The sequence below is a fragment of the Pseudopodoces humilis genome, chromosome 2 (assembly GCF_049639895.1).
Source record: "Pseudopodoces humilis isolate 2021_Gansu_Grassland_sample_001 chromosome 2, ASM4963989v1, whole genome shotgun sequence".
NCBI classification, from domain to species: domain Eukaryota; kingdom Metazoa; phylum Chordata; class Aves; order Passeriformes; family Paridae; genus Pseudopodoces; species Pseudopodoces humilis.
This window is the reverse complement of record NC_142201.1, coordinates 84,874,080-84,895,747: the sequence shown is the minus strand read 5'-3', so window position 1 is coordinate 84,895,747 and position 21,668 is coordinate 84,874,080. Positions and strand designations below refer to the sequence as shown.

General features: G+C 43.2%; 2 protein-coding genes across 4 annotated transcripts in view; one reads left to right on the top strand and one right to left on the bottom strand.

The window, feature by feature from the left end:
• Positions 1–9,890, bottom strand: part of RSF1 (remodeling and spacing factor 1) — a 60,786-nt gene extending 50,896 nt beyond the window's left edge. Inside the window, exon 1 of the mRNA XM_014259761.2 lies at positions 9,659–9,890. Within this exon, the coding sequence (XP_014115236.2) occupies positions 9,659–9,857 (199 nt within the window). The 5' untranslated portion in view covers positions 9,858–9,890. The remainder of the gene's footprint in view (positions 1–9,658) is intronic.
• A 257-nt stretch (positions 9,891–10,147) lies between these two features.
• Positions 10,148–19,574, top strand: AAMDC (adipogenesis associated Mth938 domain containing). 3 transcript variants are annotated; one of them, XM_088051178.1, is made up of 5 exons: positions 10,176–10,217; positions 11,576–11,670; positions 13,692–13,842; positions 17,691–17,786; positions 18,540–19,574. In XM_088051178.1, exons 3-5 carry the CDS (start codon positions 13,708–13,710, stop codon positions 18,678–18,680), a joined length of 372 nt encoding a protein of 123 aa, XP_087907304.1. In that variant the 5' UTR covers positions 10,176–10,217; positions 11,576–11,670; positions 13,692–13,707; the 3' UTR covers positions 18,681–19,574. The 3 variants fall into 3 exon arrangements, with proteins under 3 accessions (XP_014115234.1, XP_087907304.1, XP_087907303.1); XM_014259759.2 differs by lacking the exon at positions 11,576–11,670 and having other exon boundaries at positions 10,148–10,217; XM_088051177.1 differs by lacking the exons at positions 10,176–10,217; positions 11,576–11,670 and having other exon boundaries at positions 13,663–13,842.
• Positions 19,575–21,668: the final 2,094 nt, after the last annotated feature.

Below are 21,668 nucleotides of genomic sequence, written 5' to 3'. Positions count from 1 at the left end.
AGCCAGCCTGGCAGTTCCCCCACCATGGGATGGGTGATCCCTGCAGTGCACACTGCATTCCCAGGGAACACTGCCTGCGTCAGAAGATACTCCTTGAATGCAAATTAAGCCCTCTCACCAGCCATACACCTACTTTCCCTTCCAGAGGAGCACAAGAGAGATTGTCCTAGGAGGATACCAGAAGAGACTTGTCCCAACTATGGCAGATAACACCAAGTCCTGAACACCTCCAACTCCCAGCTGTCATGAACGTGGAAGAACACAGCTGTACCAAGAAGCATTGTACGGGCCAGAGTGAGACCTTGATATTAAAATGGGCACTTCCAAAGAACTGCAAGATAACTCACTTTGAGGCAGCAGTGAGCACATAGCCACAGCATTCTTTATCAGGTTATCTATTCATCATTTTCCCCATCATCTGCCCCTTCCTGACTGTTCGGTAGCTCCTGTCCTCTGCTTCACCCCACACACAGGAATTCTTTCTGTCATTGTGATCAGGATTAATCAGCATAGATTCATTCAATCATGCTTGACCAACCCAATTGGCTTCTACCATGAAACAACTACCTAGATGGATGAGGGAAGAGCAGTGGATATTGTGAACCTTGACTTTAGCAAGGATTTTGACAATGTCTCTCACAATATTCTCATAGACAAACCCAGGTAGTGTGGACTGGATGAGTAGACAGCAAGGTGGAACAGCTGATCCCAAAGCAGCACAGGATCTAGTTGGAGGCCCCCAAGGTTCAATACTGAGCCCAGTACTGTATAACTCATCCATCAATTACTTGGATGGAGGGGTAGATGGCTCTGCAGCAAGTTCATTGGTGACACAAAGCTGGGAGGAACAGCCAACACCCCAGAGGGCTGTACAGCCCTTCAGAAGGGCCTTGACAGGTTGGAAAGATGGACAGAGAGGAAGGAACCTTCTTAAATTCAGCCAGGGCAAACCCAGGGTGCTGCACCTGGGAAAGAATAAACTCACAGAGCAGCACAGGCTAGGGGCTGACCTGCTAGAAGTGAGCCCTCTTTCTTCCAAAGGACCCAGGGGTCCTTTGGACAGGGTGAACAACAACCATGAGCCAGCACTGCCCCTGTTGCTAAGAAGGCCATCCCTAAGGTATCCTGGGATGCCTTAAGGAAAGCCTTGCCAGCAGGATGAGGGAGGTGATCCTGCCCCTCCACTCAGCCCCAGTAAGGCCACATCTGGAATGCTGTGTCCAGGTCTGGGCTCCTCAGTACAAGAGAGACATGGAGCTCCTGGAGGAGGTCCAGTAGAGGGTTATGAAGATGATTGAGGGGCTGGAGCATCTTTGTTAGAAGGAAAGGCTGAGACCTATGCAGCCTCAAGAAGAGACAGCTGAGAGGGGATCTCATCCATGTATGTAAGTATCTAAAGGGAGGGTGCCAAGAAGATGGATCCAGGGTCTCCTCAGTGGTGCCAAGCACTAGGACACAAGGCAATGGACAGAAACAGATGTACAGGAAGTTCCACCTGATTATGAGAAAGAACTTCTTTATCATGCACTAGAACAGGCTGCCCAGAGGGGTTGTGGAGTCTCCTGCTGGAGATATTAAAGAACTGTCTGGATGCAATCCTTTGCAATGTGCTCTAGGATAACCATGATTTAACACAGAATTGGATCAGGTGACCCACTGTTTTCCCTTCCAATCTGACCTGTTCTGTGATTCTATAATGTAAATGTCAGCTTTGGGATGAGCTCAGAAGGGTATGTACCAGGCAGTGGGCACTAATAACTGCACATATCTATCAGCTAAGTGTTCTTACACTAGACAATACAGCTTGAAGTAATCCCACATAAGAGAAAAGAAGTTCATGGTAAGTACTGAAAACTAAGGAAGACCCTGAGCTACAACAATGGATGCAGGGAGAATATTCTGAGAAACTCTTAGAGCTTCTGTAGACCTCTGAAGCTGGCCAAGGCAAAGTGGTGATGGATTGCTGGATAAACCATCCACCTTACATTCAATAATGGGGTCACACACAACTCATTTTGATGTTTATCAAGTTCTTCAATACAAATGTACCACAGAACACTGGCCACAAGAATTTCCACCTACATTCCTGGTTCTTATATACTTGTCCTGAAATAAATCTTAAGACTGTGACTTGGAAATAATATCAGAAGCTTTTCCTCCAGTTCTGTACCAACCAAACTGTGTCGGAATTCAATATAGCCACCTACTAAAAGCATACCACTCTTCCTCAATGAAGCCACATGCTCCAACAGAATCTGCATAATCCCTAAGAAGGCTGAGCTTTGCGAGGGGGCTTCAGATGCTCTGTAGCTCATCTGTGCCCAGAGAACAGTATCCCCAGTTCCTTTTTTCCATTCCATATGGCATTCTGCCATCTCTTTCAGATGGACAGTGTTACTGGAAAGAGAATGAATTGCTTCTCTCACCAGCAATAGTGTTTTCCTGGCTTCTATGCTGGATCATGAGATGTGGAGTCTACCTAAAACTGCATTAACAGCATAAATATAAAAGCACACTAGGATGAGCTGACATGCCAGCTCAATACACATAAAGGTATAAAGTCTCCCCATGGAAAAACTAACAAAATAGGAATAGTTATGAGATAACTATTTCCAAGGTAAAATTCACTTCTTAAATGAATAACTGAAGAGCATGTGTAGATGTGGCACACTGACCTTAACATCAGATTAATCTACATTGACTGAAGTGTAGACCAGGTGAGTTTATTCTGCATTAAAGACTTATTTCCCATGAAGTCGGCACAAGAATGATCCCCTGGCTACTCATTTTCTCCAGATTTGACCCTTTTATGCTGTTTGAGGATATCCGCTCCAAGTCACTGAAGTCTACCTTCAACAAATTATTCAGTTTGGTGTCTAGAAACATGAGTGTGTAGCCTCCATCATAAAAAATGAAACAAGCACAGAAAAAATACACCAAGTTCTAACGGTCACTAGCTATGCTTTTATTCTCCACTAGTTAGTTCCTAAGTTAAAAATGCAGCATTTTACTAACAGGTGGTGGATGAATAGCTTTGACATAAATGTTTTGGTTCAGTCCCTAGATGCAGCAGGAAGGCACTATTATATACTTATATTCCACAAATACAGTCAGGTCAGCCTGCATTAAGGTGATAACTACTTGACTGATTCAGAACAGCAGTTAAAATTTCTTATTCACAAAAGAAAGGGTGTGAAAAGACATGAACACTCAGGCCTCCAGAGATGAAAAGCATTACCTCCTGATACAGCTTTACGGTAGAAGAAACCTTTTAATATCAATATAGCCACACACTTAATATGTTAACGAAGAAGATGCAGCAATATATAATGTGAGAATAAACCCCACCCACCCAGCACTACAGACACTACCAATATTATATGTCAGATTTTGGACATTTACATAAGAGGACACTGCATGAAATAATCCTTCTTCATTGAAACCAAGTAATAAATCTTATGTACAATATCAATTATTAAATTTAAAGTGAAGCAATGTTTGACAGTACTTCCATATCACATTTATCACCTACTTTTAATACTAACCAATCTACTGTGGATATTACGAGTTGCTGCAACGTATCACAACTTTTTACCTAAGAGTAACATCAAACCCTGTAATGTCTGATCAACAGTACACAAACATGCTTGATATCAAACATTAAATACAAGAAAAATCAAATCACATTAACAGAACACCATTTCACTACCCTTTTCCTTGGGAACACAGCTGATCTTGAAAGTCTTGCAAGCTCCTTATGATTAGATAGAGTTGCCTTTGTTTGTTATATTAAGCAGCTACAAAGTTTCAGGTATCTTTCTCCCATATATATTCAGCAGCAGTTTAAGTCAACTTTAATTGTTAACTTCTTCAGAGAATGGTTAAGAACCCTTGAGCTTAACGTTGTATTACTTTCCTGGTATTGGAATGACAATAAAAAAATCACAAACATAACCTACTGAAAACAAACTATTTCAATATCCAAATTAATTTGAAAAAATGTTTTAGGTGTCCAGAAGATTGAGGGAAAATACAGTAACTTATAAAACATAACTTACTGCTTTGAAGTATGGTAGCCCTGAAGACTTTTTTTTTTTTCAGGTATACCCTACAAATAGTTTGCACAGGTTTTCCATAAGCTGCCTGCCATTAACCTAAGCACTCATTATAAAGACAGAAAAGGGGAGAAGAGATCCAGAAAAATGAACCTCCTACCAGGCATTTGCACCTCACCATGTCTTTCTTTAAATCATAAGCCCTGGTCAAAACATGCAGAGGGGTTTTATTACAACACCCTAGTCAAACATAACACATTCATGCTGCAATTAAGCAACAATCTTCCAGGCTAGGTCAGTCTGTCAGGGTGACTGTCAAGAGTCAAAGGTGACAAAGAAGTTTGAGCTGCAGTGAGAGCATGGAAGAATGCTTCAGATTGGAAATCCACACAAAATTCACTTACTGTTTTCAATAATATCTTTAGCATGATCTTCACCAGCAAGATTTTGATGCAATTTTACTGAAAGAACACACAAAGCATGTGTACTTGTGACCATTTCAATGAAGAACAAATCAAACACCACACTGCTAAGAAAAGCCTGCAAAATCGATGAGCTAATGCAGCCTAGCACACTTTGGAAGATGCCATTCACCTCTGGGAGAGGTTCTCCCATTCACACACCAGGGAACCTGGCAAACCAGCAAGTGTTTTGCGTAGTCATGTGTAAAATTAGATTTCTGTTGTGCAAGCTAACATTCTACTAATATTTTCATTCACAAGAGACCAAGTGCTTAATTAACATCTATACCAATTCTCAAGCTATTTACTGACACAAAGGAGGTGGTGACTTGTTAGCATGGTTCCTTAAACACAGTCCTAAATACAAATATAGTTTTTGCCCCCCTCTACCACATTTTTTACTATTTAAATTTTCAGCTTCTACTGCAAGTAATAACTCTCTCCAAAATAAATCCAAAAAAAGTCCACCAAACCAAAAGGAAAAAAACAACTAAACAAAAAAATCCCAAGCAAACAAAAGAGCCACTACAGCATTTGTTCATAAGAACAAAGAGAAAAAGTATTGCTTTCCTGTGATAATTTGTTCCTGTTTGCAGTTTTGCCTTTGGAAACAAGCAGAGGCAAAGGAGATGCAGTACCATAGCATAAGGCAGGATGATCTATATCATTACCTTAGTTTTGCATCTAAAGTACAGCAACATAGTTGTAATGACAGCTCTCAGCCACCAGAAGTTACAGCTAAAATCATATACTGGGTCCCTGTGGTGGACTTGGAGTTAATATTCTTCATAGTAGCTGGTATGGGGCTTTGTTTTAAACAGTGTTTATCATCCTGGCATGATTTGGGTTAAAAGGGACCTTAAGGATCATCTAATTCCAACCTCCTATCATCAGGAGACACCTCCCACTAGACCAGCTTGCTCAGAGCCCCAACCAACCTGGCCTTGAACACTTCCACGGAATGGAGAAGCCACAGCTTCTCTGGGCAACCTGTTCCTGTGAATACCAAGTTCATTTTGTTGTTGCTGAGCTGCACTCACACAGAGCCAAAGCTTCTACTGCTCCTCACTGACCCCACCAGCAAGGGGGATGAAAGTGTACAAGGAGATGGGAGGGGACACAGGCAGGACAGCTGACCCCAAATGACCCAAGGGATAGCCAGACTACACGATCAGCATGTAAAGCTGGGGCAAGCAGAAAAAGGAGTGGAACATTGGTAACCATGGCGTTTGTCTTCCCAAGCCATCACCTTACACATGACGGAGCCCTGCTGTCCTGGAGATGGCTGAACACCTGCCTGCCTATGGCAAGTGGTGAACAAGTTCCTCATTTTGCTTTCCCTTTTCCTGCTGCCTGTCTCAGCCCACTGGTTTCCTAACTTTTATCCTTCCAATTCTGTCCCTCATCCCACCGTGGGGACAGTGAGTGAGTGGCTGCACAGGGCTGAGTTGCCAACTGGGGTTAAACCACAGCAGTTGCTTTTTAATAAACCCTATAAGAAACAATTTACTTTCAGAGGCATATCAACTAGCAAATCTTGTGAGTTAACACTGCCACCATCTTGACAGACACTCAACTTTAACCCTTTTCTAAGACATTCAAGATTGTCAAAACTGCAACACAAGTCACAACATTGTACTTAAAGCAAGAATAAGCACCCATAAAGGCAGGATAATTATTCTTCATAAAATCTTCACCAGACAACTATAGGTCATATTACTTTTTTTCAATGGTTACAACTTTTAAATGAGCCACCAAGCAGAAAAATTAGGCTATTTTATCACAGAGCTTTTTTAAGTAGCAGACTATTTCCAGATCTCTCAGTTTATCCTGTTATTCAATAGGAATGGGTGAAATCAACACCATACATTCTTATTTTCCCAATCAAGTATGTTTGACATTACTCACTAAATCCCAACCTGTGTACAGTAGGTTAAAGCATGCTACTAATACAGGTTAATTTGCTATCGCAATTAGTCAGACCAGCATTGAAAACTATTCATACCTGAGCACTGCTGTCCTTACTATTTGTCTTGAAATTCTCAGCTAAGGAGAGGTAATACATCAAAGTGTTGTCTATGTGATTACAAAAATCTAAAAAACCCCTAAGAAATAACTGATAGCTTCCTATCTGTCAGCAACTGCTCAGCATCCCTTCCTGTACGGAAAGGTTATACCTTGCTTCCTTAATAATGAGCAAGTACTTTGTTCTAATTGTTAACAGGAAAGAAAATATGACTGTTATACAACTACTGAACAACATCCAAAGTTAAGCTCCTTGTTCTCCTAGGGGCTCCTAATGCCAAGGAAGTAACTTCTGCCGTCATCTCCCAAGAGTAACTCTTCAGACAAGACAATATAGGCCATGCTTAAAAAAAAACTAAACAACCAACCACAAACAACAACACCCACAAAAAAATTCCACATTTTTAAACTGCTGAGTATCTAAACTTTTTTTATCAAAAAAGTTTTAAAGATAATTAAGAAAACCCTCAAACTACTGATTCCTTTCCTTGATTGCAAGATTAATATGAAGAGGAGTTACAAATAGGTGTTATGTCAGTTGAGATTTAATTTCTAAAAATTCAGGAGAAAAACCCCAACACTATGAGGTTCTGTAGCTATTTCCCTAGATTTTATTATGTCACTGCAAATACACTGTCAAGCAATGCTAGTATCAAAAGCAAAACTAACTGTACATTACAAACTGAAAACAAAATCCTTTTGCATTACAAGGAAAACTACATACAATTGTAAATAACAAATGTTCAGAAATAAAAGAACCCCTTCAGTTTTCCACCATTGTTTAGCAACTTTACAACTTGTACCCTTACAAGCACCACCTGGAGGGCTACTTGAAGTAAAAATCATGTAGAGAAATCTAGTCACTGCAGCCATTTTCCCAAAAAATGCACCAGGTAATAGTGTGCACCACAGACCAAGACTACAGACCAAGCCAAATGAGTTGGTTTTATCAAAGGAAAAGATATCCAAGACACCCACCAATTATCAGACTTTCTTTCTTAGAGACGATAATTATCTCTACAATTACATCAGCTACACCAAGCACAAGCAAAGAACCCCACTACTTCACACATTACATTTTCAGAAGGTGCATCTGCTCCCATTTGAGGGGGCTGTTCTAAAGCAGGGAGAATGTCCCTTGCCAAACAGGAAGGGCAATATAAAGTTTAAAAATTCGACAAGTATCAAATCAACCCATAAAGCAAACTGTAACACAAGTCATTTGAAATCTTTTTAGAAAAGAGTCATCCAGTAAACACCGCCCTGTTGACAACCCCCACTGTGCAATTAAAACTCATCAGAAATTATAGTGTTTGGGTATTTTTTAATAAAATTAATATTTTTAAAACACAGGCCACTATCTCACCTTTTCAGTTTAATTTATTCTGCAGTGCACATAACTAAACTACTCTTACATATCCATTCACTTTGTGCCACACAGTAAGAGCATTAGTTTTCTTTGCAGACACCACTTTAAAAATGACTGTTTTCACTAAAAATTCAAACTTTTAAATGTGTTGGTGTTTTTATTAATAAGTTTTGCAACAGTTTAACAGAACAACGTTTTTTCTAAACAGTTTCTCAAGACTGAGACAGTCCTTTATATAGAATAAGAGGAGTGGTGGGGAATTGAATCGAAATATGTTTTCCACAGAATTTTGTAGATTTCAGCTGTCTCTTTCATGTTGACAGACAACATGAGGAGAAAACACATTAATCATGTTTCATTCGGTTTCAGCAGTGGCTGTTGTGAATTCACAGACAGGACACCTGCACTTAGCAAAATACAACTTCCTTTATATGAGGAAACACCTACACGCCGATTTAATCACACACACACACCCCTCTTCCCCTCCCCAGTCAGGGTCTGCTTAATGGAGGAGGCGAGAGCGAGCGCGTTTTGGGGAAAAAGTAGGGGCTTTCGGACCAAAAGCAGCCCTGATCCGGGATTCTCCAGCAGCAGGAAGTTTCCAAGGGGCCTTGCCGAGCATGCGCCATGAGCTGCTCGGGCTCCCTATGTGGCAAGAGTGCAGAGGCAACAACCAAACGAATAACAGAGACAAGAGATCAAGAGCAACAAGCTCCCTCCCCTCCGTATTCCTGCGGCCGCCTCCACACAGCCCTCCTTCCCTAGGCTGCTCTCTTGGCCCGGGCCCTCCCGCATCCATCGCGGGCAGCTGGAATTAGAGAGTCTGGCAACCAAACCTGCTACTGGAGGGGGAGGAGAGGAGAGCGAGAGCAGCTCGAAGCAAACAGCAGAGTGCATAACCTATCCCTCCACCTCGCACGTCTCAGGTGGCGGCGGGGGAGCAGCAGCGAGCAGCCACAGCTTGTTCCCCCCGCAACTGGAAGAGGGGATGGGGGAGGAGGAAGGGGAAGAAAAGAGGGATGGAGGTGGCACACAATGGCTGTCTGTGTTTGTGGGGAGGAGACGGCCCACAACAGCAGCCGGGGGGGGGGGGGCTCAGGGCTTCTCCGTGACACCCATTCCTCATCCCAAATAAACTGAGGTGGGGGGGGGGGGGAGGAGGGTCACTGGGGATCGGGACATTCCCGTGTGTTTGTATATGTGTGTGCGTGCGTTCCCTTCTTGTTTCGGGGGAGAGGTAAAAACGAACAGAGATATAGGGGGACAGGGGGTGGGGAAGAGGCTGTAAAGCGCCCCCCAAGCTGTGGGGAAGGAAGGAGGTGGTAGAGAGACCGGCTACTAGCGCCAAGCTGAACGAAAATAGTTATTTCGTCTAATCCCTGTTTTCTGCAAGGAGTCCCACCCGCACAGAGCTCGGGAACGAACCCAGGGAAAGGGAGGGGGAAGGGAGGGTCGGAGGGGGGTCACAGGCGGCACTGAAAGGAAGGAGAGGGGAGGGGGAAGTCCTCCATAGACAGCTCTCCCACCCAATATACACACACAAACAGCTGCTCCCCCCAAAAAAAAGCAGGGAGAGAGGGCTCCCCTCCCCCCGGGAATCCCAGGCCCCTCCTCTCCCTCGGCGCGCTCCACCCCCGGGGCCGGGAGGAGGCGGGGGGGGGACAGCCCCGGCCCCCCTCCGCCCCCCGGGCCCCCCTCAGCCGGCCGCCCCGGAGCGGGCGGGCGGGAGTGGTATCGGACTCGCTCACCCTGGTCTCCGGGCTCCTGCGGTGGTTGCAAGACGCGCTCCAGCTCGGGGAAGGGCAGCTCGGGCAGGTCCAGCAGGGCCCCGTAGCGCTCGAGGAAAGAGCAGACAACGGCGAAGTTGGGCCAGGAGCCCGGGCAGCGCGGGCCCGCCGGGGCAGGGGGCGGCGGGGATGGGGCCGGAGGGGCCGCCGCCGCCGCCATCTTGGACCTGGGGATGGAGAAGGAGCTGGGGAGGGGGAGGGAGGAGGGGGCGCTGCCGGGCCGGGCCGCCACTATCCCACAATGCACCGGGGGGACGATGAAGGCAGGGGAGGGCAGGGGGCGGCGGCCAGAGCGGCGCGAGCCGGCTCCCCTCCGCCGCGCGCGGCGAGGGGGAATGAAAACAAGGCGGGGAAGAGGCGGGGATAGGCCCAGGGACTGACCAATCGAAACGGGAAGGGGGCGCGGCCGGCAGAGAGTCCTGGCCAATGGGAGGGTGGCAGCGCGAAGGCCTCGCCCCCTCCCCGCGGGGTCGGGCGGAGGCGGAGCCTGGCGGGGCAGTGGGGTCGCGCGCGCGGGGCGGTGAGTGCGGGCGTGCGACGGACCCGCGGCGTGAGGGGAGCGGGCGGGAGGGCGGGCGCGGCCGGCGCCGGTGGCAGTCGCGGTCCTTGTGCCCCGTCACTAAAAGGCCGCGTTTCGGGGGGTTCTGAACTGCACCTTCCCAACTCCCTCCCTCCATCCCCCCGCCGTGCTTCTCAGGGTTCTCTGTCCTCGTCTCCATGCTTCTCTCCGCTGTATTCACAAAGTGCTGTTCCCCCTTCTCTCTTACTACCAGATCCCCGGTTAAGTGCCGACACAAGGCTCCCCAGCGAAATGGAATTGCCGAATTCCCAAAGTGTGTTTTCCTCCTACGTGAACTTGACACCTTCCCCCTCCCTACGCAGTTGATCTAAACTTCTCCCGTCCTTTCTATTTGCCTTGCTGCTGTCAGTTTTCAATCCTGACCTTCCTCTGGCTCCTGTAGCCCCTGGAATGAGAAGTCACCTGCCTCCTGACCCTGCTCCTAGACAGCGCTGGAGAGCCACGTTGTCTTCTGACAGACACCTTACAAGAATTTGTTCTGCCCAAAACTTCACGTACACCGATTTACTCTTCCCCTTGTATCCTCTTCAGTCTCAGGTTGCCCCTTGGATATTACAAAACGTCCTTTCCTTCTGCAGTGTCTCAATCAAATATTATCTGGTGCACTGCTCCCGTTCACCTCTTACTCCTTTTGTTGCTGGTTACCTCCATAGAACAAAGGTGTGCTGGCAATTTTAAAGTCCACCAGCTTGCCCAGCTGCAATTCAATCTCAGCTTTCTTCCGCTTCTTTCTCAGCTACTTTTGTCTTCTGCCATCCTTATCCATCACTTCATTTATCTCTTTCAGTATAGTCCCCTGGCATAAACATGCATTTTTCCACCTTTTAAGTTCTTCTTCCTTTATTTCTGATGTTTTTAAACTCTCATGACTTTGCTTGTAGAGTCCTGAGCCATTTCTGCTCCTTGGTTCTTTGTGTTTGGACTACTGCAGTTTGCAGAAATTGCTGTTTTAGGTTGTACTTGCAAGTCATTTAATTCAAGGTCTCTTTTGATCTTAAGTGTTACTGTATATTTTGATACTTTACATTTCTCACAGTGAATAATTTAAAAAATAATTTGTTCGAGAACTATTTTCCTGCTCCTCAGTGACTGGACCACACTCTACATCAAAGGATGCCCAAAACTTCTGTCAATGAGTGCATTCTTACTCTAAGATATTCTTACTTATTCAAGTGGCTTGACCTTACTGATAATCTCTGGCAGTATTGTGGGAAAGGGTATTAGATGATAAATTTTTACTTGTACCTTGTAAGTTTTGTTGTTTCATATCTGCTATTTACTTATTTTTATGCTGTTAGGAAAAGATTGCATGGAATCCTTGCTCTCCCATCTGCAGTTTGTGCCAGTTTGATTGCAGAGTTCCGGTCTTGTGATACTCTTTGGATTGGGGAAGGTGATATTCCTGATCATTTTATTGTTCATCCACTTCTGTCTAACCTCCAGGTCTAATTCTACCATTTCATCTGAAAAGCAGCACAGGCAAAAATTATTTTCATTCTTCAGAGCCATGTTCTGGGTGCTTTATTCAAGCCTTTGCTCTTTGATTTCATTCTGTTGGGACTACTGCTGGTTATTTCTTCAGCTAGAATCTCCCTTCAAGGCAGACCTTTGGAAAAATAATCTTACAAATTTTTGTTCTAATCCACGATTGCATCGTGGATGTGCGATGAGAGAATTTGGAATATATGAATCCAAGCAAGTTTTAGTCCCCTCTAGCTGCTTCCCTTGCTTCCTGTTTGTCAGGACACATGTGCCACTAACTTCACACGGGAGTGAGAAGGAAAAGAATTGCCCCACTATCCTGTGTGAGAAGCACCTCTGGCAAATTCAGTCCTGTGATGAATCCAAAGTAATATGTTTTTTCCTTCATGCAACGTTTTAGGTGGGATACTGAGATCTGCTTCTGGCAATCCACGGAGAGCATGTCCTGTCTGGCAGTGCTGCATCTTTTGTAGCACGTGCAAGACAGGAAGGGAGGCTTCCAGGAGGACTAGAAGCATGGTTGTCCAAAGATTTATCTTTTGCAAGGGCAGTGCCTTTAATTTGTGCTTCCAGGGTTTATATAATTAATTTAAACTATTCAATTCCTGGTGAATGTAAACAATTAAAAAATAAAGGATGAGAATCTGTGTATCTGGAAGGATCTGCCACAGAGATTTTCTGGATTAGGCAGAGGTAGACCTCTTTTTACTGGAGAAACATCAAGTTTTCTTCAAAATGTGGATATCAGACCATGTGAATTGGAAGGGCAGAAAGCTAACTCTGCCCTGGAGATGTGTCAGTGGACTGCTATGCTAGTCCAAAGCATTTCCACGGTATCATCACCCTGTGGTTACTCTCTTTCCATTGCCAGAATCACTGCAGCAATCAGACTGCAGCACTTGAGGGATTGTGAGGAGTGGGAAGCTTCCTATGGCTGCTGACAAGGTGCCTTGTGAGGCAGAGTCCCTGCCCTGCTGGTGCCCAGCAGTGATCGTGGAAGCTGATCCCAACATCACTGCAGCACACACCAAAAAGCAGTTGAGCTACAGTGGCACTGATAAAGCTCTGTCAAGTTCTAGGCAACTGACATCAAAGGAAGATGTGTACCAGTGGTTGGCTGCTAAAAGAAAAAGGGAGAAAATAAGCAGACACTTGGAAAACATGACTGAAGGGATGCTTATTTAATCTAAATGAAATATAAGAAAAATACTGAGTGAAATCCTCAAGAAAAAAAAAAATGGTGAAAAAGACAAAGATTAAGCTGTTCTATTTGTCTCCAACAGAAAGGATTAGAAATAATGGATTTAACTTGAAACAATGAAGATGGAGGTCAAACAATTAGACAAGTTCTTATGTGGATGTGTAATTATCCTGGGAGACTTGGTCTCTGTCAGCAGTGTCTAGGAAAAGGCTCGACCCCTTTGCATCCCTGAAAGTCTTGTTTTCTATAGCAGTTACACTGTTTGGTTCATGGCTTTATTGTTGGGTTTGTTTGGCATTTCCTTTTAACCTCATTTACTACTTTAATTGTAAAAGAAGAAAGTGGCCAAACAAGTAGTGCAGATTTCTGATATTTTAGGAAATTATTATCATCTTCATTGTTCATTTTAGGGAGAACATTAAAACCCAGATGTGAGAGGATATTTTGGGACCTGATCCTTGTTGATAGTTTTAAAAGTTGAACATCCAATACTTGAATAGATTTAGCACGTAAAATGATTTGCACAAAATCCTGCACAAAATCCCCAAGAGAACTGGTAATTCAACAAATCTGCTGATCCTCAGTTCAAGTCTGTTGTCACAAAACCACGTGGATAAAGTCTGTAATAGCGTTTCCTTCCTAGCTCCTTGGGGCGAGGACAGAATTTTCCATTTTTATTAATGTGCTGCATATGTTGGCCTGATGTTAAGTATTAAATATCCTTTTTCCAGACTTTGTTTCAACTTCATGATGTCTTCCCCTGAAATCGCTTCCCTTTCTTGGGGTCAGATGAAGGTGAAAGGCTGCTCTACAACATATAAGGACTGCAAAGTATGGCCAGGAGGAAGTCGGACGTGGGATTGGCGAGAAACTGGGACTAATGTAAGTTTGCTGCTTCACTACCCTGCGTTTAAAACAGGACTCTGAGAATGGTCCAGAAGACAGTGTCAAAGTTCCAGCCAGAAATTCAGTGAGCTGCCTTTTTCTTTCATCCAGCCATTAGATTTTCCTGGGAAGAACTGAGTGTATGTTTTGGAGGTGACTTTGTGGAGAGGTCAGAGGGCTGCAGTCCCACAACATCCTACACACAACAGGATATAGCAACTGTTCTATAGCAACATAGCCATGAGTTCTGACAACTGTAGCCAGCTGGGGTGGTGGTGGAGTGCCGAGACCCTGCACCTCTCAGCTGCTATAGTGAATTCAGCTTTAGCTTTTAAAAAGGCTGAGTGAAATTCAGCTCTCAGCGACGCAGAAAAAAGAGAGATAGAGCGTCATATTTCATCTCTCTGCCCCAAGAAATCTCTGTACAAATGCTACTGGGCTTACAGGAATTTGACCTTTTATCTCCTGGAGGTCAGGGCGTGTTAAAGGGAACAACCAATAAGAAACACAGAATTAACATGAACTGAAAAGGATGCTGGACAGGTGGCTTTTTGCTTCACCACACCTGCAAAGTTGGCCAGCTAAGTTTTCTCCCCTAAGGAGAGTGGCAAACTGTAAATAGTTTCTTCCCTCCGAGGAAGGACGGGTGTATTGTTGGCTGGCTCACTGTCCCCCACAGACAACCACCCCGACCAGACAACTCACACACACCTTAGAGCTCTCAAACAATATTCCTCATCTGCTTAAGAGTGCAATTGTCGTAAGATGCCAGTAACAACCTCTCTTCAGACTGTCTAAACAAAAGTTATCTTGAGAGAGATAGGAAATTACGATAAGTAAAATAAAAATATAGACAGTAACTGACCTTGCATGTTTGAAAGACAACATTGCATGTGGTTTGGTTTATATCCTTTTCCTTGGGGTCCCTTGTACATATTTCAGATGAAAAATATGCAGATACAGTGTTTCATGCACTATTTTCTCTGTGAAAAGCTCACAGTCTGGCTAACCACACAGCAACTTCTCTTGGTAGCCATATACTAAGTGTTTGCCCTTGTAATTTTTAAAGTTTATCTGTAAATGCAATCAGAATTGGATGAAAGTACATGGAGCAGTATTCAGATTTAGAAGCAGTGTAGCATATATTGTGTTAGGAACACAATGTTGATAATTCTCCCCATATTAGAACTTGCACTGCAATAGATAATTGGCTAGGAAAAAAAAAAGTAAGATGTTATGTAAGTCACTTGAAAAGCTCCTGCTTTAGGTCAGTTCTATCCTTGCACCTGAGGAGTGAGGTGATTTTCTTTTAAAATAAATTGCAAACAACAAGTATTAAGAATAGAACTAAGCTTTTTCTAGACTGTATCTCCAATGTTGAGAAGGACTGTCAAAAATTTAATTTTGTCAGCACTAGAAGCAGTAGGATTCAACAGCTGCATTTTCTGCCCATTTTTTTAATGATGGACTACAGTTTGCCTGCTTTCCTTAAGCATGTTTTTCCTGGAGGTAGCTGGAACTGAAGTGTGGAAAACAAGCAGTGCTGGTCATGTCCTACACTCTAGTTGGAAATAAATTGCTTCCTTTCCTCCTCTGCTGTCACACTGCTGTCTAGTGGAGCATTCTTTCATCAGGAAAATTGTATAACTGGCCCTGCAAGGTTCTGTAACTGAGCACTAACAGTTATTGTGGCCTTAACCCTTGGAGATGAATGGCACCCTCTCTCCCTGGCTGGCTGCATTTCAGTGCCATCTGCTAATGGCAGAAGAAAAGAAGTAGGTATTGCTGAAATAAAGGCCGGATAAAAGAACAGGCAAGAAAATCTGCTGTCAAATCAACAATGATACAGTTATTTCATCATGTTACATGTTTCCTTTAGTAACACTAGTTTCTTACTGGCATCAAAGTGTCTCGTGTAACCAAAGAAAATCCTTTTGTTCCATGGATTTAATGTCTCAGGAATGCTTCTCAGGTGACAGTAAACCTTCCCCAGAATCTAATTATTGTAATTGCAATAAAACATACCAATTCTTGTTGTCTAAGTTTTGAGTCTACTTATAAAAACCCCAAAGGAAAAGCATTGCCTATTCTGTCATAAACAAATACTTAGAATGATTTGGGCTGAGAAAGCTCTGCCTATTCAAGTGAATTCTGCATTCCAGGTGTGGATATGGAATGTAAATGGACTAAGGGGAACACAGCCTTTGGTCCTGGCAGCCCAAAAGGCCGGACATGTCCTGGAGTGTGTCAAGCAGAGTACAGCCAAGGGAGGTGCTTGTCCCACTCCGCTCTGGAGTGGGAGCAGCTCCACTTCAAGTTCTGTGTGCAGTTTTGGGCACCTCAACATAAGAAGGACATCAGACTGTTAGACTGTGATCCAAGGAGGGTGATGAAGAAGCTGAAAGGCCTTGAGGGCAAGGCTTATGACTAGCAGCTGAGGTAATTTGGCTTGTTCATCTTGGAGAAGAGGAGGCTGAGGCGTGTCCTCATTGCACTCTACACTTTTCAGAGGCTGGGCAGTGCAGGGAAGGTGCTGACCTCCTCTCTTGTGACCAGCAGTAGGACCCACAGAAATGCAGTCAAGCTGCAAGGGGACATTCAGATGAGGTGTGAGGAAAAGGGTTTTTTTACCCAGAGGGTGGTTGGGCTCTGGAACAGACTTCTCCAGGGAAGTGGTCACAGAGCACACTTGTCAGAGTTCCAGGAGCACCTGGACAATGCTCTTAAGTTGTGGTTTAGCTTAAGATAGGCCTGTGAATGATTCTCATGGATCCCTTCCAACTTGAGGTGTTCTTGTGGAATAAGTTTAATTCACTCATTGGAAGTAGCACTCTACCATGGAAGGTTTTTTTCACCTGCAACTTTAGGAGCTCATGTGTTTGTTTAGGCTTGAAAAGTCTTACTTGCTCCATTCTCCATGAGTCCACCACAGCATAAATATTACCTACTTCAAGTGAGAAACTCAGACCTCCAGAAAACTTCAGCATTCTACTTAAAAACAAAAGGGGGAGGAACAAATAATGTTTTAAAAATAAAAATGCACACCAAAGAGGGCCCCAATTATAGCCACAGGATGTACAGTATCTTACTCTTGACCACATGAAGACACATAGAAACTGAATCCAGGAGGAGAAGTACTGTAACATCATAATGTTTTATATTAACATTATAGGTGTGTTTATGTGTTGTTCATATGTTTAAATTATAATAGCAGTAAATGGGCGTACTTTTTAAAACCTCTGTTAATGTGCTGTGAAAATTCCTTCTTTCTTTGAGGAGTTTGGTTTCAAATATTCTTTTCTCAAAACAAATAGTGCAGAAATGGATGCTGTTAGCTGAAATGAAGCCAGCCAATACATTTCAGTCCTCTTTGGTGAGATTTGCAAAGTAAACAAGAAAATTATTTAATATTTTTAATTATCTGAGGAGCTCTTTGTATTTAAATTGAGTAAACTTTGGCTTGCAACAATCTTTCTTACAAGTAGATTTTTGTTATTGAAATCAAACAGCATATTGTTGCAATTTACTGGTTTCACTTTAACGGTTAATATTTATAAAATGCCCAAAGTCAAACATAAATGTGTAATACATCTTTTTGGTTTTGGCTGTTTAATAAGGAACTACAATCTTGCTATCAATCAATTAATTATCATCGTTCATCTACATATTAAATACCTTTTTCAGTTTCTAATGTTGTCTACTGTGTGTATGTACAGAAGAGGGTTGTGTTACATTGTTACATGTGGTTCTGCTAATTTACCTTGCTGCTCTGTGTTCAGGACACACAGATGCAGCTTTCGTGGCTGTCAGTACACAGACTATTATTTTCCTTCCCTGACACTTAGCATTCTCCAGGAGTGCAGCCAGCTGACCTTGAAGAAGTCGTCAAGAAGGGTGTTAAAACTATGGTGATTGGTCGTGGCATGAGTGAGGCTTTGCAGGTAGGTTTTTGTTCTGTGACAAGCATAAAGAGAACTGTTTGTTTTCCCTCTCCCTCTGATTAGGAGGAAAAAAATTAGATCGATGATGCTTCACTAAGAGGGAAAAAATTGAGGATCAGTGTGAATAAGCTCCTGTCAGGGGTCCCTCAGGTCCTGAAAGAAACATCATTTGAGCTTCCCTGTATTAGTGTCAATGTCAAGCAGTAAACAGGTTTTTGTTCTGCTACAGGAGCAACTGAAACAAGAATTTTTCAGAATGTCATTAGGCCCCTCCTCTTGCAATAGGTTATAACTGGCTCTCTAGCCTGCTGTAAATACTTTGGTAATTAGGCATTCTTGTCACAATTGTTGCCAGGGTGTCGTTCCAGCAGATAAACTAGCTACAGAAAGCTCACATCAGAAGTGCTGAGCTTTACTTGGTGAGAAGCAAGTCTTTAGCTTTCTGGTGAGATGAATAACACCTTCTTTAGATTAAATTCCTTTAGTTCCAATTCTATTTATTTTTGTAAGAGAGGACTGCATTTTAAGGTGTGCTAAGGAGATAGGAGAGGTGTCCGTATAAAAGTAGCTTTATTGAAGAGAAAAAAAAATCAAATCAATCTTACAACTATCTGAGCATTATCATTTTGGCTACTGGCAGTTACTTAAGCCGTGTTTAACAAATGGCATCAGTACCTGGTTTTCTACAAGTCTTACAGTCTAAGGGGAAAAGAATCTGATACTTGCTTTTGTGATTTCCTTTTCACTTCCGAGGTTCCAGCATCCACCGTGGACTATCTGAAGAAGAACGGGATTGACGTGCTGGTGCTGCAAACGGAGAAGGCTGTGGCGGAGTACAATGCCCTGGCCGCTCAGGGTGTCAAAGTGGGTGGGGTCTTCCATTCCACCTGCTGAAGCGCAGCTCACTCCGCCTTCCTGGCCCGCAGCCAAATCTCAGACACACCTCTGCTGAATCAAATTGCAATCAGCAGAGGGTGAGCTTAAGTGCCAAGGCATTTGTGCACTGACAGTCTAAAGTGCAAAGACAGTTTATTAGTTCAGGATTTAAACAAATCGAGGGCTCACAAAAGGCGGGGCTGTTACTGTAATTAAATTATTCAGTTACAGAATCATTTCCATCTATTGTTGATATTGACCTAATTTTCCTCTGAAGGCTGTCCATAATCTTGTTACTTAATTTTTCACCTGTTGACTAAATCAGGAGATTATGTTTTAAATACTTTTATTAGAAAATGGCCCAAAATTACATTACTGGCTACTGGAACGCAGCCATAAAATAGCTGATGAGCACAAACAAATGGTAGATATGAAGTAGATATAAAGAAGCACTTTACCACCACTGGATAAATAAGTTAAATAAGTTAAAAATAAAATAAATTAAAAAGCAAGCCCAGAACGTACAACTTTATCTCCTGCAGGTGACCTCAGTCAGGGTATTTTCCAATTTATGAACACCACATAATAGAGCACTTTTAAATTTTTCGTTGAGCCTGAAGAAAGGGAAAATGTCATCAGGGTATAAGCATAAAACCTGTGCGAAGAATTTTATTATTAATTGCTAGTTGTGAGAATTTAGTTGTCTGATACATATCTATTCAGAAGTTCTTACATGCTTAAAATCATCAGAAAGGTGTGTTAGAAAACTAGAGTTTGCAGCATAAAAGATTGATCTTTAAATCAGTCTGAATTGCTGCTGGCGAGCTGGGGACGCATGTGAGAATTGGTACCGGTCATCATTATCTGATGATTTAAATGTTGTGCATTATTACACTGAAGATTTAAACTGTTCTCTTGGTTGCTGTTCTTGGTGGGCTTCTATCAGTGTTGCCAGTTACAAGTTAACTACTGTAGAAATTTTGTCCCTCCATGCTCACAGTTTCTTGTTCTGTACATATTAATTCTGTGTGTATTAATAAAAGTACTAAGATGAAGCTTTAAAAGCCCTGAGGCACTTGGAGCTATCCAAACAGTAGTAGAGAGGCTTAGATTGATAGGAGAGCACAATAACTTTTCCAAGACACACAAAATACTATGTTCTTTTTCTGTTATTTGCTCTAGTAATCATTTAAAACTTTTTATCTGATGAAGTATAAAGTGGTGCAAAGGCAAAGTGAGTACTTGAAAGTTTCATCTTGCAGTCCCCTAATTAGAGCAATGTTTTCTGTTAGTGTAGCTACATTTGAGGCAAAATCTTACATAACCCAGCAGGAATTGCCTTTCCAGCTGCATCTGTGTTGTCTGACACAGCAGCTGGTATAATGCTCATTGTAGCTGCTGTGACATTTTTCTGCATAACTTGCCTGAAGGAGAAGGTGGACTACTGACCCAGAAGACTGTGGTCATCCCAAGGGAATGCCAGCAGAATGAGTTCCTACCAGCCCGCAGAGTGTGGAGACTTTTTGCACTACATGTTATCTGATAGTGAAGGTGGTTTCACTCTCTTGATTGTGGTCATGTATTTGTGTTATTTTATGAGCTTCTGGGCCTTAAGGCAGCCTCAAATGGGAAAAGGCTTTGTAATGCGTTGGCTGAGAGGACACTTAAAAAAATGGAACCATGCACATTACACTGTTAGGAGAAGTTGAGCAAACATCTTATCTTACTCCTCCAGGTCTGTTTTTTACGTCTTTTTTTTTTTATTATTTAACACATTTTCATGTTAATGTGGCACATTAATGGTGATGCCACATTCACCAAAACTGCCTAGCTCAGGTCCTGCATTTGAAACAAATGCTGTGGGCTCCTCACACTGCTCCTGCCACATGATCTGTCCTCCCAAAAGGCATGCAGGGAGCAGAGCCTGTTTTGCATTGCCAGGTGACTGAGGAGTACCCTACCCAGCTTTGTGCTGCAGCCTCTTAATTCTTCCCTTCATTTGGCAACTCGTAGGATGCAGAAGATTCCACTTCCAAAACAGGGAGCTGCAGTGTGCAAAGAAATGGATTTCTTTTTTTAAAGTTAAACTGCTAAGTTTCACCACCACCAGTACGAAATTTTGGTGTCAACAAGGAGATTACCTGCTGCAAGTCTTTTCCATCCACGTCTTCTCTTGCTGCACTCATCACAGCTTCCTGAGTCAGCACTGTCAGTTCCCACAACAGCATCTGTTCCACTTGGGCTGCTCCAGTCACTGAAAGCCCGATTTCCTTCTTGGTGTCTGAAATGCTTTGCTATATGGTGGAAGCAGCTGGGATTGATTCATCAAAAAATTCCAGCAGAGCTCAAAATGGTATCTTTGTTAAATTGCTGCTTTCAGCTAGAGCCATAAATAATTTGTTAAAATTACGGGCTCATAGCCCAAATCATGGGAATGCACTTTTATAGGGCAGGATTTCTTACATACACCACTGTTCTGCCTCCCACCAGGAAAACGATCTCCCAGTAGGCAGTGAACTCCCACCCTGACGCTGAAATTAAAGCCGAGCTGCGGCTGGGCTGGGAGCCAGGAAGATTCCACCCCAGCTGCTCTGCCGCCGAGTGGGTCAGTCCCCAGCCTTTATCTTTGTGAAGCAGCATGTGTGAGCTGGCAGCCAAGAGAAACAGGCCATAAAAGGCCCACAGACACCAAATGCAACACAACCAGCATTTTTAAGGAACATTGGGAAGCATTTGTGCAAAGCCTGGCATCCACAAGCCTTAAAACTTTGTATTTTGAAGTCCCACTGATACCACGTTAGCAAACTGTAAAGTAAAAGGACAGCCTTTTCTGCATTCCCAGTGCCTGTTACTAAGAATAAAATAGAAGATGCCAGTGAAATAAGATGAAAAAAGTGATTATGATGATAAGATGAAAAAAGCAAGACAGGATTGCAGAGGAAATCCATCTCTGTGAGCTTGAACCCAAGATGATGACCAGTACAGCATGGTGGAGAGTGCAAGTCT

Excerpts from the sequence above, each read along its gene's own strand:
- AAMDC (XM_088051177.1), top strand. The coding sequence starts at position 13,663 with ATGTTAAGTATTAAATATCCTTTTTCCAGACTTTGTTTCAACTTCATG. Across the intron at positions 13,843-17,690 it reads GGCGAGAAACTGGGACTAAT|CATTCTCCAGGAGTGCAGCC; the intron begins GTAAGTTTGCTG and ends CCTGACACTTAG. Across the intron at positions 17,787-18,539 it reads GCATGAGTGAGGCTTTGCAG|GTTCCAGCATCCACCGTGGA; the intron begins GTAGGTTTTTGT and ends TTCACTTCCGAG.